The sequence below is a fragment of the Trachurus trachurus genome, assembly GCF_905171665.1.
Source record: "Trachurus trachurus genome assembly, chromosome: 12".
In the NCBI taxonomy this organism is placed as follows: domain Eukaryota; kingdom Metazoa; phylum Chordata; class Actinopteri; order Carangiformes; family Carangidae; genus Trachurus; species Trachurus trachurus.
In genome coordinates, this window is record NC_139908.1 from 1,396,448 (window position 1) to 1,415,170 (window position 18,723).

Here is an 18,723-nt window from a genome sequence, read left to right on the forward strand (position 1 = left end):
ATAAACAGAATTTATTAAAAGTATTTCAGATTCATTTTGTGCATAAAACAAAGTGACTTATAAACTTCATAAACATCAAACACTGTTATTATGGGATGTTTTTTTTGTTTTTTTACAGCATTTGACGACTTCATTTGAACCTGATGACACTGTTGAATCAACTCTGGTGTTTCTGTCACGAACACTCAGGTGTGACCAGGTGAGTTACCTGCAGCAGCACAGTGATGATGTCACAGTGTGACGTCATTACAACAAACTTAAACCTTAAAGGGATAGTTCAACATTTCGTTACAGAACGTTATGAGACAGAGTTGTTTTAGCTGAACTGAACAATATTTAAATAATCACACTGTTGATTTTGATCATTTTCTTTAAAGGCTCAAAACTAAAATTAAAACCGTTCCCTCTGATGATTCGCCCCTCGACTTCCTTGATCAATAATCAATGATATCTATACGATATCAATCATCTTTACAGAATAAAATAATAGACGACAACTTCAGGGCACAAAGTGTAAAATTTAGTTTAGTCACTTCCCTCACATTTAGCTTCTGAATTTATAATTTAGATTCAACAGTCAATATTTAATTTAGTTTTTTAATGTTTAACATTTAGATTTAACATTAAACATGTTTTAACACAAACGCACTAAATAAAAACATGCAACATTTTCTCTCTCAAACGAGAAGAAATGAACTGATTCGTCAAAACACATTAATTCTAACTGAATTTTCCGACATCCCATAATAAACACCTTCTCTTCCTCGGTGTAACTTCAGACGAGTCCTTTACAGGAGACTCCTCCTGGGTCCCAGAGTGTTGTTGATGAACTCGAACAGCTCCACGGGTGAGACGGCGTCACGGCGACGGACGCCACAGTAGTCGTCAAGGAGACGGAACAGCTTGTCTGTGAAAGCGTTATCATGTTCAGAGTTATCCACAAGGTAATAGAGATCCCTCAAATAAATGTTTTATTTATGCAGGTTTGTTGAAAATGGCCGATATAATAGAATTACAGATCCTAAAAATAATGTTTAAAGCAAAGAAACAGATCATTACCAGAACATTTACAAAGCTTGTTTAAATGAAGAGGAAGAGGATAAAACAGACTGAAGCTTGATTTTTTTAAACATACATTTGCAAGGTTAAGCTTAAAACAAATGTGTATTTCTGTCGCAGGTGTAAAAGTATGGCATTCACAAAGCAACAGGGCCGTTGCTATAGGAATTCTGGGCCCCCCTAAAGAATACTAAAGTGGGCCCCTCCCCCTAACTTTTCCAGTTTTTTTTTTTCTTAGACTACGTATGTATTATCATTTTTTATTTAGCCTAATTTGTTTTGATGCTAGTGCAGCATTACACTGCAAAAACTCAAGTATCTTAGCAAGAATATTTGTCTTATTTCTAGTCAAAATGTCATTTCTAGTCAAAACAAATCTCATTCTACTTAAAATAAGACTCATCATATTAAAAGTAGCTTGTTTCTAGACACTTTTTACTCCTTTCAAGCAGATTTTCACTTGAAATAAGTAGAAAAATCTGATAGTGGAGCAAGTTTTTCTTCATTATTACAAGCACAAAAAACTTTCTTTCACTGGCAGATTTTCCTATTTATTTCAAGTGAAAATTTGTTTGAAACAAGTGAAAATGATCTAAAAACAAGTTAATTTTTAGGTGATGAGTCTTATTTTAAGTGGAATGAGATTAGTTTTGACTAGAAATGAGACATTTTGACAAGAAATAAGACAAATATTCTTGGAAAGATGTTGAGTTTTTACAGTGTACTATGAGTATTAGTCAGGGTCTTACGCAGAATAAATCAGTCATACAAAGATTAGACTACTGGGGGTTTTTATGGGCCCCACTGGGCGCTGGGCCCCTAGAGTTATCATCAACTTTCTCCCCTATACAACGGCCCTGCAAAGCAAGGAATTGAAAAGTTGTACAAGTATGTCTCAGTTTAAGAAAATGTTTAAAAAAGAAAAGATAAGTATCTACAAAAAAAGAAGAAGGAGAAAGAGAAAAAGAAGGGAAAAAAATAAAAGATAGATAGACGAGTGGTGTCTACCGTTATTTTGTTTGTTTTCTTGTCATTACTATGTTTCATCATCTTTAATATTTTGAAACAGAGAATAATATTGGGGTTGCTTTTAAGCCAATGTAATTATAACTATAGAAAGGGGTAGGTAAGTTTTTCTTCATCCTGCTCCTTTTCATTCATGGTGACAATGTGTACATTATGTAAATATGTGCAACCATGTGAGAATGTAAACCATGAATGGAATAAATCAAAATGAAATGAAACGAAATGAAAGCAGCGGTTTGACAGATTAACGACAGAACGAACGCTGGGTGGCGTTACTATGACAACGTGACGCCGACTGACCGACTGTGATTCCCTCGGTGACCAGCAGGTGGTAGATCTGCTCCAGCTGCTCCTTCAGCAGCTCGTCGCCAAAGGTGAAGAAGGCCACGCCCCTTTTGGCCGCCGCCGCCGCCATCAGCTGGATCAGAGCTGCAACGACACAACGAGAACCAAATCAGCTCCTCAAATAATGACTTAAATAAATAAATGTAAATTAATTTAAAGATTTATTTAGACATTTTTACATTATGGTAATTAAGGCCGCCCATCTAATTAGCATAGACACACTGAAATATGTAAATAAATAGAAGCAGAAGTATAGAAAATAAGAAAAAAATACAAGGATAAATGTGGAAATGAATAGATAAATACACAAATGCACAAATTAAATTCATTTTGCTAACAACAAATTATTTTTTACAGTTTTTTTGTATTTATTAAGAGGAACCTTTCAGTTGTGGGTCTCCTTTAAAGGCGCCGCAGCCCCACTTCCCCGTGGCGATGTCCGGGTCGCCGTCCTTCCCCAGGAATCCACAGTACGCCTTCAGGGACACAAGGAAATCATGTAAATAGGATTCCCAACGTGTGTTTTCTCTGTGTTTTTCTTCTGCTTCACTATTAGAGTCAATGAGGAGCAGAGACAGACGTGGCCGCACTGAGAGGCTCACAGTTTAAATTCTGTAAGTCTCTCTGCTTTGTTGAGCACATTGTTAGAGAGAGGACAAGTTTGTCTACAACTGTGGACAAAATCATGTGTGTTGAGTGTAATGTGTGGCCGTGAGCAGCATGGAAAGAGAAAAGTTTCAGACAATTTCAGGCAACTTCTCTCACCACTCTTGACACGAACATTCAGCGCAATACACACCCATTATAATCTCAACATTTCTCCCAAAACGATCATGGTCATTGAACAGTGATTGATCAAAAACTATATGACCTATCAAAACATGGATTAACACACCAATAGACAAGATTTGTGTCTACATTTTACAGTTTAAATGGAGTCTCTAGGTGAAAGTATGTCGGAGTAGTAGACGTTTGAAAAAGTCCAATAAATTGTTCGTTTTCTGACCTCATCCCATTCATTCTCTATAAGGAATTTCTCACAGTTTTTCTTGCATTTTTTTGGGAAAAAATCATATTCTGTAGGGAAAAGTAATAGCACAGTGATTCCGATCGAACGGCACGTTTTGATTTATAATTTGTCCTACAACTTGAATAGTTGTGAATCCTACAGCTCATTGAGTCCAACTCGTCCTAGGAGTTCTGAATGGATATTTGGTACAGAAGAGGAATAATGAGAAGAAAAAACACAATAACAACAGTGTCTCAGTGCGTTTGCCCCGTGGCCCTAATAATAATTTAAAAACCAAACAAACTCACCTTGTTCAGCTCGCGTTTGATTTTCTCCATGCTGTACTGCTCTCGGCGATGTTTGAAGTCCAGAGCATCGATGGCTAAAATATGTCTTTTCCTGCGCAGCCACTCGTCCCTGTGAAGAAAAGATTGCAGCTGGGAATTTAAAAAAACCTAAACTAACATCCAGGTCTGAAAGGGTTAAATCAGCAGCAGCTCTACCTGCTCAGCGGATCATTAAAAGGCCCCGCCCACTCGAAGGTGTCACCGTAGCCGGAGTAATTACTGAATTGCTGAGAACCTGAGACAGAGAAACAAACAGAAGAACCGTCGTATTGTTTCAATGAAAACACCTCTGACTGGCGGTTTATTGATTAAAGGACAATTCCGGGCAAATTCAACTCAGGCTGTATGTTTCTAACATTTTAGGTCTAAAAGAAGGAATCTGAAGATGTTCAGTTTAATGTCTCCTGTTCTGCGGTAGTTGTGTCTGTCCCCGCGTCGCCACGGCAACGATGAATGGGAGCGGATGTAAGTTCTGCTGCTTAGGCTGTTTCCATCCCTCAAAGCCACAGACAGCGTCAGATGGAGACTCAAACATGCACCCAGAAGTTTATTTACTTCAACAAGCCGACATGTTTGTAAAACTAGATCTAATTCAAAGTCTGGCGGAGTCGAGACCCAAGTTGACGCTCGGTGTGTTCAGGTGCAGTGGGAAGCTCCCGTTTGTGTCATAAACACAGGAATATCAACTCTGGACTTGCTTCAAGTGTACATTTTTTTCCACAGACAGCGTCAGGTGGCGACTCAAACATGCACCGAGAAGTTTTTTTTACTTGAAGCAAGTCAAGAATATTCCTGTGTTTATGACACAAACGGGAGCTTCCCACTGCACCTGAACACACCGAGCGTCAACTTGGGTCTCGACTCCGCCAGACTTTGAATTAGATCTAGTTTTACAAACATGTCGGCTTGTTGAAGTAAATAAACTTCTGGCTGCATGTTTGAGTCTCCATCTGACGCTGTCTGTGGCTTTGAGGGATGGAAACAGCCTAAGCAGCAGAACTTCAATCCACTCCCATTCATCGTTGCCGTGGCGATGCGGGGACAGACACAACTACCGCAAAACAGGAGACATTAAACTGAAAACCTTCAGATTCCTTCTGTTAGACCTAAAATGTTAGGAACATACAGCCTGAGTTGAATTTGTTGATCCCTCACCCGTGATGACCAGACACTCGGTGTCTCCCAGCTCCTCGGTGAAAAGGCGGGAAACGATCAGCTCCGGGTTCATCAGGAACAGGATCTCCTCCTGCACCAGACCAGAACCCAGCACGCCGCCGCCGATCCGGTTGCAGGCAAAGTCCACCTACACACACACACACACACACACACACACATACTGTGAGAGCCCTGCTCATGCTCAGCACCTCACAGGGCCTCCCATCAGCCAGCTGAGGCAGAGGGGAGGGGTGGTGAGGGGGCGGTACTACCCCAGGTGTCAGCAATCCACAGGACAATCAGGTGATTGCCAGCCTTCATATACCCTGCAGAAGCAGAGGAGAGGTTGGCTGGACTGGAGCAGTGAACAGAGCAGGAGCACGAGGAGAAATCACTGAGGAGAAAGCAAACAGGTCAGTGGGAAACTTCACCCTCCACTAACCTCTGGTCTCTTTTGTTTCCCTCTCGCTCTGACCAGGAGAGCCAGTACCGAGCCCCCTGAGCGGCCACCAAGCCGAGGAAGATTTCAGTTGTTTGTCGTCCCTCACCCCTTTTTTCAGTTCCCCTCCCCACCCCCCACCTGTTAAGAATAAAAGAGTGTGAGCATGGAGGAGACATTGAAAGCCATTCTGGCAACCCAAGCCACCTTGCAGACAGCCGTAACCGAACTGTGCAAGTTAACAGCTAGAAGAGGTCCCCCGGAACGACAGCCAAAAGATGTGCTGACCAAGCTGACGGGGGATGATGACGTTGAATCCTATATGGCCCTGTTTGAGAGGGTCGCCGTGCGAGAGGGCTGGCCAAGAGCCGAGTGGGCGCATATCCTGATGCCCTTCCTGACTGGTGAAGCACAGAAAGCCTGCCGCGACCTTTCAGCAGCCGACGCTGCCCACTATGATCGAGTAAAAACCGCCATTTTGGCCCAGTATGGACTTAGCCTTCCAGCCCGAGCGCAGAGAGTGCATGATTGGACCTACAATCCCGCTCTTCCAGCCCGGGCCCAAGTCATGACCCTACTACGTTTCACCCGGAGCTGGCTGGAGGAAGTGGCCGGGCCACCGATTGTGGACCGGGTGGTAATTGACCGATGCCTCCGGGGACTGCCCCCCGACACCAAGAGGTATGTTGCCCAGCAGGGGGCCCCCACTTTGGACAATTTGGTAGCCCTATTGGAGAACCACAAAGTAATGGGGGGCCTCATGCGGTCAGAGAGTAACCGTTCAACTAATCCCAAAATCAAGGGCGAGAGGGAGATGGGGAGCAAGGTGGTCAGCCCCCCAGCAGGCCGACTGTTCCCTGGATGGGCTGGACCGACAGCCCAACGAGCCCCACCATTTGCCGTACCCCGATGTTTCACCTGTGGCAGGGAAGGACACTTCGCCCGAGAGTGCCCCGGTCGGGAGGAATCAATGCCCACAGCGGGAACCTCTGAAGGCAAAGCTTTCTACTGCCAACACCTCACCACCTGTTGGGCCCATGAGGGAGCACCGGCCCCGAAGTTTCCTGTGAAGATTGCTGGAAAGGATACCGAGGCACTTTTGGACTCCGGAAGTATGGTCTCCCTCATCAGACCTGAATTTGCCAGCACAACAATGGGAGCAGAGATCCCTGTGTCATGTATCCATGGGGAAACACGGAGGTATCCAACCTCCATCATCAAGGTGATCACGCCACGGGGCCCCTTCACTCTACAGGCGGGGGTCGTCGAACAACTTCCAGTCCCTGTCCTGGTTGGGCGAGACAGCCCCCTCTTCTCGCTTTACTGGCCAGGAAGAAACCGGAAACCCAAGGGGAGGATCCGGAAGCGACCCCTGGAGACCAAAAGATCGGTTATAACCCAACCGGCGCTGGCAGGTGAGCCCCCCGATGGCAGTGCAGCCGAGACCAGTGAGGACGACGCCGGTGAGGGTGTCAATGATCAGTCCACGGTCACAGTGCAGGAGGGGCCCCTGGAGGATATAGGGTCAGATGAAGGCTTCTCGCAATTTCCTGAAGCTGAAATGGATGGGGGACCTAGGTTGGGCCGGTTTGGCTCGGCGCAGCTCCAGGACCCCAATCTGGCCCAGGCTTGGAGGGATGTCCAAGTGATCGAGGGCCAAAACCAGGAGGGGGTGAGTCAAGTGTCTTTTCCACATTTCATGGTGAAAAATAAACTGTTGTATCGAGTCTCCCAGAAAAATGCTGAAGTGTGTGAACAGTTGGTTGTCCCAAAAACATATGTCTCAAAAGTTTTATATCTAGCCCACACCCACCTCCTAGGGGGGCATCTGGGGAGAGAGAAGACCTATGACCGGATTCTCAGCCGCTTCTACTGGCCGGGGGTCAAGAGAGCTGTGGAGGAGTACTGTAAACACTGTGCCGAGTGCCAAACCAACGCCCCAAAGGTAACATACAGAAATCCACTCATACCTCTACCCATTATCGAAACCCCATTTAGTAGGATTGGTATGGACATAGTGGGGCCCTTACCAAAATCTAGCCGGGGTCACCGCTATATTCTGGTCATACTGGATTATGCCACCCGATATCCTGAGGCCATTCCCCTGCGCACTGCAACTGGGAAGGCAGTGGCTAGGGAACTGTTCCTGCTCTTCAGTAGAGTGGGCCTGCCAGAAGAGATCCTGACAGATCAGGGATCCTGCTTCATGTCTGGGGTGATGAAAAGGATGTGTCAACTCCTGAAGGTAAGACAGATCAGAACCTCTGTCTACCACCCACAGACGGATGGATTAGTTGAAAGGTTCAACAAAACACTAAAGCATATGCTACGCAAAATAATAGATGTGGATGGTAAAAACTGGGACCAGTTGCTGCCATATGTTCTTTTCTCTGTCCGTGAGGTCCCACAGGGTTCCACCGGGTTCTCCCCCTTCGAGCTGGTGTATGGACGCCGACCTCGAGGCCTGTTGGACCTGGCCAAAGACGCTTGGGAAGAACAACCCCCCACTCAGCGCAGCATCGTGGAACATGTGGAACAAATGCATCACAGAATGACTCAAGTCTGGCCTCTGGTGCGGGAACACATGGAACGGGCCCAAACCCAGCAGGCTCACGTGTACAACCGGAGGGCGCAGGTGAGAACATTCCAACCGGGAGACAAAGTGATGGTGTTGATCCCCACTAACGATTGCAAGTTTTTGGCAAAATGGCAGGGACCGTATGAAGTAATGGAACAAATGGGACCGGTAAATTATCGGGTCAGACAGGTTGGTCGCAGGAAGGGCCAGCAACTGTATCACATCAATCTGCTGAAGCCCTGGCACGAACCGGTCCCTATCCCCACCAGCGTCCTGGCCGCCACTCACCCCCAGATCACAACCCCTGTGAGACTGGGTGATCAGTTGTCTTCCAGACAGGTCCAAGAGGTCCAGGAGCTCCTGGCCAAAAGCAAAGATGTCTTTTCAGAGACCCCCGGCCAGACAACACTCATCGCCCATGACATATGTACGGAGCCAGGGAAAACGGTAAGACTGCGACCTTACCGCATCCCAGAGGCACGACGGGGAGCCATCAGGAAGGAGGTGAGAAAAATGCTGGACCTTGGGGTGTTGGAGGAGTCGCACAGTGCCTGGTCCAGCCCCATAGTCCTCGTGGGGAAACCAGATGGGAGCATCAGGTTCTGCAACGATTACAGAAAGTTGAATAAAATATCACAGTTTGACACGTACCCTATGCCCCGTGTAGACGAGCTGATCGAGAGGCTGGGGCCGGCCCAGTTCATCTCCACCCTGGACCTGACCAAAGGGTATTGGCAGGTGCCACTCACTCAGCAAGCAAAGGAGAAGACCGCCTTCTCGACACCAGATGGCGCCTTCCAGTATCGAGTCCTCCCATTTGGCCTCCATGGAGCCCCAGCCACGTTCCAGAGGCTCATGGACAAGGTCCTCCGGCCCCATCAAGACTATGCTGCAGCATACATAGATGACATCATTATACACAGTATCTCATGGAAAGATCATCTGCAGCGCCTGGAAGCAGTTATCCAATCCTTACGCGAGGCAGGACTCACAGCCAACCCAGGGAAGTGCTCTTTGGCCTTGGAGGAGGCAAATTACCTGGGGTACACTGTGGGGCGAGGGAATGTCAAGCCACAGGTGAAGAAGACAGACGCTATTGCAACGTGGCCCCAACCCCAGACCAAACGTCAGGTGAGGACCTTCCTGGGGTTAGTGGGTTACTACCGACAGTTTATCCCTAACTTTGCCTCCCTAGCAGGGCCCCTCAATGAGCTGACGAAAAAAGGGGCGCCCAACCAGGTGAAGTGGACGGAACAGACTGAGCAGGCCTTCAGGGCTTTGAGAACAGCCCTCTGCAGCGAACCCGTGCTCCATACCCCAGACTTCAGGAGGAGGTTCGTACTGCAGACAGACGCATCCATGGTAGGCCTGGGGGGGGTCCTGTCCCAAATCCATGAAGGGAGTGAATACCCCATAACCTTTGTGAGCCGTAAACTGCTTCCCCATGAGAAGAATTATGCGACCATAGAGAAGGAGGCCTTGGCTGTTAAGTGGGCGGTGGAAAAACTCCGTTACTATTTACTGGGGCGGGAGTTCACGTTGGTCACTGATCATGCTCCATTAAAGTGGATGGCCAACAATAAAGACAGAAATGCCAGAATAACCCGTTGGTTTTTGCACCTGCAGGATTTCCGCTTTACAGTTGAACACAGGGCTGGAAGGCTACACGGAAATGCTGATGCCATGTCCAGGAGGGATGACTGCTGGTGGACCGCCGCTCCCCCGGGTGGTGGGGAGCTGAGGGGGGGGGTATGTGAGAGCCCTGCTCATGCTCAGCACCTCACAGGGCCTCCCATCAGCCAGCTGAGGCAGAGGGGAGGGGTGGTGAGGGGGCGGTACTACCCCAGGTGTCAGCAATCCACAGGACAATCAGGTGATTGCCAGCCTTCATATACCCTGCAGAAGCAGAGGAGAGGTTGGCTGGACTGGAGCAGTGAACAGAGCAGGAACACGAGGAGAAATCACTGAGGAGAAAGCAAACAGGTCAGTGGGAAACTTCACCCTCCACTAACCTCTGGTCTCTTTTGTTTCCCTCTCGCTCTGACCAGGAGAGCCAGTACCGAGCCCCCTGAGCGGCCACCAAGCCGAGGAAGATTTCAGTTGTTTGTCGTCCCTCACCCCTTTTTTCAGTTCCCTTCCCCACCCCCCACCTGTTAAGAATAAAAGACCCCAAGTGGGCTTCACCGCAACGCTGTGTCCAGTCCCTTCTGTTCCTCTCTGGCTACCCACTGCTCACTCGCACGGCCAAGCGGCCACAATACACACACACACACACACATTAACCCTCCACAGCTGGATCAACAGCTGTGAGTCGTTGCCGTGGTTCAGTTCTCACCTGTAACATCCCTGTTCCCTCCTTCTCGATGCTGCCGTGCGACGTCACGTGAAGTTTCGTCAGTTTCTCTGCACAGCTTCAACAAACAAACAAACAAACAAACAATATGGACTGTTAGCTTAGCATTAGCCTGGTCCATCACTGTGTGGTGTCCTCCAGAAACACTTCCTGTTGAGTCCAGAGACAGACAGAAACGTGGAGAAAAAGGGTGATTTTCTGCCTCTGCACTGGTCTCACATTTGGGCTGATTCTGACAAAACGGTAACTCCTATCAGAAAAAGCAGCAGACCGTGGTCGTCGTAAGGACTTCCTGAACACTTTGATATGACTTTGGTGTTTCTACAGTAAATATTTTGGAGACACTTGCAAGTTAAAAACAGGGGTCCGTTCTGCTTCTTTGTATTGGAGTCAATGAGGAGCAAAGAGAGACCTGGTCGCACTGAGAGGCTCACAGTTTAAATTCTGTAAGTCTCTCTGCTTTGTTGAAAACATTGTTAGAGACAGAACAAGTTTGTCTACAACTGTGGAAAAAATTATGTGTGTAGAGTGTAAATTGTGGCGGTGAGCAGCGTGGAAAGAGAAAAGTTTCAGACAATTTCAGTCCTCTCTTCCCACTCTAACCGATGATGTCACCCACTCTGACACGAACATTCCGTGCAATACACACCCATTATAATCTCATAATTTCTCCAAAAATGATCATGGTCATTTTTTTTTTTTTTTTTAAGTATATTTTTTCGGCCTTTTGCTTTTATTTGATAGTGATGACAGTAGAGATAGACAGGAAATGGGGAGGCAGAGAGAGGGGGAATGACACGCAGGAAAGGTCTGCCCGACGCGGGATTCGAACCGGGGACGCCTGCGGCGAGGACTGTAGCCTCTACATGGGACGGCCGCTCTACCCACTGCGCCACGCACCGCCGATGATCATGGTCATTTAACAGTGATTGATCAAAAACTATATGACCTATCAAAACATGGATTAATACACCAATACACAAGACTTGTGTCTACATTTTAGAGTTTAAATGGAGTCTCTAGGTGAAAATATGCTGGAGTAGTAGATGTTTGAAAAAGTCCAATAATTAATTTATTAGCTTTTCATAGCTTCAGCTATGAATAGTTTCGTTTTCATAGTTGCGAACAAACCAATAGCTGAACTTTATCAGTCAGTCAGTCACAGCCATTAGCCAATCAGATTAAAGATTACCTTCTCCAGTTTGGCAGGTCTGTGTCTCTCAGGTAACGTCTATTAAACGTCACCAGTCCGTGTGGTGCGGTCTCTGCAAAGATAAAAAACAAAACAGTCACTTGTTTTCACTGTGAGTCGCGGGAGGGGGCGGAGCCACAGCAGTCACTTACTCTCATTTGTGACCTCTTTGAAGTAATGCATGATGGCCCTCAGCTTCTCCCTCGTGCTGCCCGACCACTTCCAGAACAGACTGCAGGGTCAAAGGTCAGAGGTCAGGAGGTCAGACTCAGTTCACAGATGTTCAGACATCTGGTGTAACCGGTTGTTACCCGTAGTTACCTGTTGAAGTTGATGGTGGGGTAGGCGTGGTACTCTGAGCCGTGCCCCGTTGCGTTGCGATGAGGGAACGTGCAGAAGAAGGCGTTGGCCAGCAAACAGGAGATCTGGAGCTGGGACAGAGTGATGGCCTTCGTCTGTCCTCGCCTCAGCAGAGGGATGGCCTGGAGACATGGACACCTTCATCATCATCATCATCATCACCTTCATCATCATCATTAGGCTTTCCGACTTTAAATAGACACTTTGCTCATCATCATCTTCCTCTCACCTTCCTCACTGCCTCTGACAGCTTCAGGGCGAGAGCAGCGATCTTTGGGAACAGTGTGTTGTAGTAGTTTTCCTCTTTGGGGGCACACTGAGAAGAAAACATGATTATTGATCATCAACATCCAATCAACCACTGATCAATCAATCAATCACCTGAATACATGGACACGGACCTGAACGAAGGTGGCCAGGGCCTCGAACTTCCACTTCCCTTTGTACCTGGGGTTGTACTTCATGATGGCGTCCTGGAAACCGTTGCAGCTCCGTTATTATTGTGTTTTTATTCATTTTTTGTTCAATCCATAATTGATAATAAATCTGATCGATTACCTCCAAGTCGCTGACGCTCACTTCCTTCTTACCGGCCAGTTTCTTCAGCTGCTTCTGGATCACATCCCACCTGCTCACCTCAGCCGCTGCCTGCAGACAGAGCAGCTGTTGGTCAATGTCTCTACGTTTTTTTTGTGAAACCGCCCCTGAGGATGAACTGTACTAACTTTAAAGGGATACGTCAACTTTTTTTTTTTCTGTGTCTTGCCTCACTCCCGAGTCCATGACCAGCAGATAGACACCATCCTTTCGACTGTGCGTGCAGTAACAAGGGAGATAGAGCCGTATCGCCCGTAATTAGCTTAGCTCAAACACTGGAAGTGTATGGGTAGTGTTAGCCTGCCTCCACCTAAAGTCGCTAATTAGCTTAGCTCAAACACTGGAAGTGTATAGGTAGTGTTAGCCTGCCACCACCTAAAGTCGCTAATTAGCTTAGCTCAAACACTGGAAGTGTATAGGAAGTGTTAGCCTGCCTCCACCTAAAGTCACTAATTAGCTTAGCTCAAACACTGGAAGTGTATGGGTAGTGTTAGCCTGCCTCCACCTAAAGTCACTAATAAGCTTAGCTCAAACACTGGAAGTGTATGGGTAGTGTTAGCCTGCCTCCACCTAAAGTCGCTAATTAGCTTAGCTCAAACACTGGAAGTGTATAGGTAGTGTTAGCCTGCCTCCCACCTAAAGTCGCTAATTAGCTTAGCTCAAACGCTGGAAGTGTATGGGTAGTGTTAGCCTGCCACCACCTAAAGTCGCTAATTAGCTTAGCTCAAACACTGGAAGTGTATAGGAAGTGTTAGCCTGCCTCCACCTAAAGTCGCTAATTAGCTTAGCTCAAACACTGGAAGTGTATGGGTAGTGTTAGCCTGCCTCCACCTAAAGTCACTAATAAGCTTAGCTCAAACACTGGAAGTGTATGGGTAGTGTTAGCCTGCCTCCACCTAAAGTCGCTAATTAGCTTAGCTCAAACACTGGAAGTGTATAGGAAGTGTTAGCCTGCCTCCACCTAAAGTCGCTAATTAGCTTAGCTCAAACACTGGAAGTGTATGGGTAGTGTTAGCCTGCCTCCACCTAAAGTCATCAGAGAAACTCTTTAGCAACTCTAAACTGAAACCGGCGGGCCAATCTTCGTCTCAGAGTTGACAAAACTCTCCGGTAAGGCATCTTGAGCGGTCAAATGCCGCTAACGGGACGAGATCGGTCAAAACGGAGGGTTCAAGCAAAGACGCTTTATTTTGGTTCAAGCTAGCTACATCGAGGGTAGGTTAGCTTCCTGTTTCAAAGTAAAAGCACAAATTCTATTGTCATGGTTTTCTGTATGTAAAGGGCAACGGGTGTTTTATTTTGTGAAAGTAACCGGAAGTGCGTTGGTCACAACGGTTAGCTTGAGTAGCGCCGAATTCGTCCCAACAAAATTGTAAACAGCTGGTATTTAGACAAATTAACGACACACTGCTGATCTAAACGGCTACTTTCTCACCTAAACATGTTTGAAATGTGGATAAAGTGATATATTTACAGAGTTTAGAGCTAAAATGAAATCAGCTTCTGACTGCTGATTTCAGCTCGGGTAGGAGGCAGGCTAACACTACCTATACACTTCCAGTGTTTGAGCTAAGCTAATTAGCGACTTTAGGTAGGAGGCAGGCTAACACTACCCATACACTTCCAGTGTTTGAGCTAAGCTAATTAGCGACTTTAGGTAGGAGGCAGGCTAACACTACCCATACACTTCCAGTGTTTGAGCTAAGCTAATTAGCGACTTTAGGTGGAGGCAGGCTAACACTACCCATACACTTCCAGTGTTTGAGCTAAGCTAATTAGCGACTTTAGGTAGGAGGCAGGCTAACACTACCCATACACTTCCAGTGTTTGAGCTAAGCTAATTAGCGACTTTAGGTAGGAGGCAGGCTAACACTACCCATACACTTCCAGTGTTTGAGCTAAGCTAATTAGCGACTTTAGGTAGGAGGCAGGCTAACACTACCCATACACCTCCAGTGTTTGAGCTAAGCTAATTAGCGACTTTAGGTAGGAGGCAGGCTAACACTACCTATACACTTCCAGTGTTTGAGCTAAGCTAATTAGCGACTTTAGGTGGAGGCAGGCTAACACTACCTATACACTTCCAGTGTTTGAGCTAAGCTAATTACGGGCGATACGGCTCTATCTCCCTTGTTACTGCACACACAGTGGAAAGGATGGTGTCTATCTGCTGATCATGGACTCGGGAGTGAGGTAGGCTAAGACACGAAAAAAAATGTTGGCGTATCCCTTTAACAAACACTCTCTCCTCAGCGTCTGGCTATCTATCGACATTGGTTGAATCAAACTTTTCCTAGATCAAGTCTTGCAGGTGCAACAAGTGGAAAACGTGGACGAACCGTGAACGTTCCGCTCTTCGTCATGTGATTTCTTTGTGACGTCGGCAACTTCACGAAGTCCCTTTGCCAGAGGTCTCGGCCTATCTGAGGGAGGATCGTCTTCTGTTTGTGGTTGAAGGCCTTCACCTGAGAGAAGAGACAAGAGTTCAACTTCCTGTTTGAAATGTAGTGAAAAGTTCTGGTTCTCTTCTCAGTGTTTGGTCTGACTGTGTTTTATGTCGCTGTCAGGACCTTTAACTAGACATTGGTTTAAAATGTTTGATGCTGCCACACCATGGCTCCAGGGGAAAATGTAAATGTTCCTTTTTTTAAATAAATGTATGGAATTACTCTGTGTCAATTTGTATTGATTATTATATTATTTAATAGCCTACATATAAATTAACTACAAATGAAAATCAGAACAACACAATCGATTGCTCTAGGTATTATCTTTCCCCACACTTGTATCCCCCCTCCATGTCTTGAAATATGGTATCTCCCAGCCCCCCCTGACGAGACGACGGAGGTCAGAGCTGGTTTCATTATTGTTATTAGTGCGATTTGTCTTGCTGAGTATGTGTTTGAATATGTAGAATTACCAGAACAACAACGTAAAATGAAAAGGAAGCAGAGAACTTTGGAATCATTTTTCATCAAAAAAAAAGGCAGGTGATGGGTCCAATGCACCTCTTATAAATCTGTAAATATGATTTCTCTCTCTCTTACTCTCTTCTTCTCCCTCTCCTCTTTGTATTTGGACTTCAACAGTTTTAAGTTTACCTGGTATGTTCACTGATATTGTTGCAATTACACAGTGAATGAAGTGAACAGAATGAGTGAAATTGCGTTTGTCAGAAAGGCTATTACTGCTCTGTAACCCTGCTGCTTGTTATCCATGGTGCTGAAAACGGATGCGTAAAGGTGCATTTGACTGAATTGATCAACAGTACGTAGTTAAGTGTTTGTGTCCATAGTTACGTTAACGGGATGTGAGTGAGGCTGCATTTGAAAAAGTTCAAATTTTCCGAACCACACAGATCAGCTACATAGCAGACTTTTGTGATGATTATTTGCTGGGCATATTGATTGATACTGTAGTTAAGCCTTGCCATAGCTTAGCTTTGGCTGATTTGACGCCACTGCTACTTAATTTCTTCTTTTTTCTTACACAGTTTTTATTATTATTATTATAATGAAGCTGAGTATTGAGTCTTACGTCTATGAGGACGGTGTGTGAGTCACTGAACATCAGCTCCTTCAGGTTGGTTTGACTCCGAGTCCTCAGGTCGCTCTGAGAACAACATGATGAAGGAGATCCCTCCCCCTTCTCCTCCCTCCTCTTCCTCTCCCTCTCCCTCTCTTCCCTCTCCTCTTTCTCCTTCTCCTCCTTCCACTTTCTCTCCCTCTCCCTCTCTTCCCTCTCCTCTTTCTCCTTCTCCTCCTTCCACTTTCTCTCCCTCTCCACCCTCTCCTTCTCCCCCCTTTTCTCCTCCTTCTCCTTCTCCTCCCTCCTCTCCTTCTCCCTCTCCTCCTTCTCCTCCTTCCACTTTCTATCCCTCTCCTTCTCCGTTCTCTCCCACTCTTCTCTCCTCTCCCTCTCCTCCTTCTCTCTTTCCCTCTTCTTTCTCTCCCACTCCTTCTCCTCCTTCTCCCTCGCTCCTTCTGCTCCTCCACCTACTCCTGCAGCACAGGACGGTCCAGAAGAGGAGGAGGAGAAGCTGCTGTCATGTTTGTCATCATCTGGATGAAAGATATCGTTCATCTGAGAGCTGTCGTTACGGAGACCGGGACGGCCAGACATGTCTGCAGGAGGAGGAGGAGGAGGAGGAGGAGGAGGAGGAGGAGGAGGAAGGAGGAGAAGAGGTGAAAGTTAGACAATAAAAAAAATAAAAGTTGGCAAATACTAAAAAACACAAAAAATGTCAAAGACAAATATATATCTTATATACAGCTCGGGAAAAAACAAAGGGACGACGACGTTCACTAATGTTTCTTAAAAAGCTTCTCTACATGAAGCTACGACACTCGTTAAACTGATTTATAAACTCTTCCTAAGTTCAAATTTCATGTTGTGTTGTGTACCTTTAATTGTCGGTGCAAGCTATTTTTAGAACGGCGGAGCAGAGCCGTGAGCTGCTCAGAGCTACGCTACGGAGGCTCATTATGGGATTTCTTGGTTTCCCTCATCAAACTCATCAAATACACAATCCAACAACTCCACAACGCTCTGGTGGACAAGTTGTGACCTGCACATTCACCACGCTATGAGATAATAACACAACGTTACCACACAGAGTTGTTTTAGAGGGAAATACATGTAAAACCACTGATGCACGTTGCCTTCAGGGACAGTTTTTCATCAACAGTCTCTGAATTTCCCTCTAAAACAACTCTGTGTGGTAACGTTGTGTTATTATCTCATAGTGTGGTGAATGTGCAGCTCACAACTTGTCCACCAGAGCGTTGTGGAGTTGTTGGATTGTGTAGCCTATTTGATGAGTTTGATGATGAGGGAAACCAAGAAATCCCATAATGAGCCTCCGTAGCATAGCTCTGAGCAGCTCACGGCTCTGCTCCACCGTTCTAAAAATAGCTTGCACCGACAATTAAAGGTAACAAACCTACTGCTATGACTATAGGGATTATGGTGATGGGCCAATTTGACAAAACGTTGAACTATCCCTTTACAGTAATAGAATAAAACAAAAATGTTCATTTTACTCAAACACAAACTTATAAATAGTAAAAACCATAGAAACTGAACATTTTGCAGTGGTCTCTCTCTCTCTCTCTGTGTGTGTGTGTGTGTGTGTGTGTGTGTGTGTGTGTGTGTGTGTGTGTGTGTGTGTGTGTGTGTGTGTGTGTGTGTGTGTGTGTGTGTGTGTGTGTGTGTGTGTGTGCCTATTCTAAAATAACAAACTGTCTGTAACTTTACTTTGAAGGGAAACATCCTGCATGATAAATAGGCTACTTCAGATTTTAGTGTTTCCTGCGAATCTTTCACAATAAAAGCCCAATGACGTTGTTATATTCACATCTACTTCCGGTAGCTGTGACCTGAATAAACAAAACAAGTTTGTGAATAAAACAGCAGCTGTGACGTCATTGATCCAGGTGTTTTAACAGATTCAGATTAACATTAGGCTATAAAAACACACGTTATTATTATCGATCAGCTGCAGGTGAATCTGGACTCGGACTCGGATTCCCCACATGAACCGACACACACAACACAACACAACACAACACAACAACACACCGACTCACCTGTCCGCGCACCTGTCCACGAGCTGTTGGACGTTTAACGGGGTTTGTAGCTACACCGTCACAGCAGGTTCGAGCCCCAGAAACACAGCCGACCGACAGCAAACAACGTGAAGTTTAGTTTCTGTTTGAGGCGAAAACGAAAGTGAAGCAGAAAAAACAGAGTCATAAACACAAAGGAGGCGGATTTACTTTACTTTACTCTTTATTTTTATTTTTCTTCTTCAATAATCACCTTCATAATCACAATAATAATCAATAATCACCGTTAAACTGAGTTCATCAACTTTATAAAACTTTATCACATTTTTTTTTACACGCTTCGTTCTCTTTTATTATGATGTCACTTCCGGCTCTATGTAAACATCCTTTTTAAAAAAAATCTAATTATGAAAATCTAAAATATTAATGATAAAGTTCAACTAGAAACAATCTGAAGGACATTTGGCCTAAATGAACTCATTCTCACTCAGACTCTGAGTTGTTCTCTACGGTCACAGGCTCTTTTTTATTATAAATACATTATTGTTTAATGGTCAATTAAATTATAATTTGACCACAAATCAAAATTGATTTATTCAACATTGACAATATATTTGATTCTATAATAATAATGATTATTACTGTTATTATTATCTTGTGCAGTGACAGAGCAGAGTGTCAGTTCACCTCAGTGAC

At 45.5% G+C, this 18,723-nt stretch overlaps 1 protein-coding gene across 1 annotated transcript; it reads right to left on the reverse strand.

The window, feature by feature from the left end:
* On the reverse strand, positions 1-18,390 carry LOC310995008 (poly(ADP-ribose) glycohydrolase-like). The gene is made up of 17 exons (XM_083983938.1): positions 18,281-18,390; positions 18,049-18,169; positions 15,998-16,584; positions 14,800-14,925; positions 12,422-12,511; positions 12,265-12,336; positions 12,093-12,179; positions 11,825-11,985; positions 11,656-11,735; positions 11,504-11,576; positions 10,294-10,369; positions 4,942-5,089; positions 3,943-4,021; positions 3,748-3,856; positions 2,813-2,906; positions 2,386-2,514; positions 1-907 (listed from the first exon to the last, which is right to left on the reverse strand). The coding sequence occupies exons 3-17, from the start codon at positions 16,580-16,582 to the stop codon at positions 789-791; spliced, it is 2,028 nt and encodes a 675-aa protein (XP_083840064.1). The 5' UTR covers positions 16,583-16,584; positions 18,049-18,169; positions 18,281-18,390; the 3' UTR covers positions 1-788.
* Between the last annotated feature and the right edge of the window lie 333 nt (positions 18,391-18,723).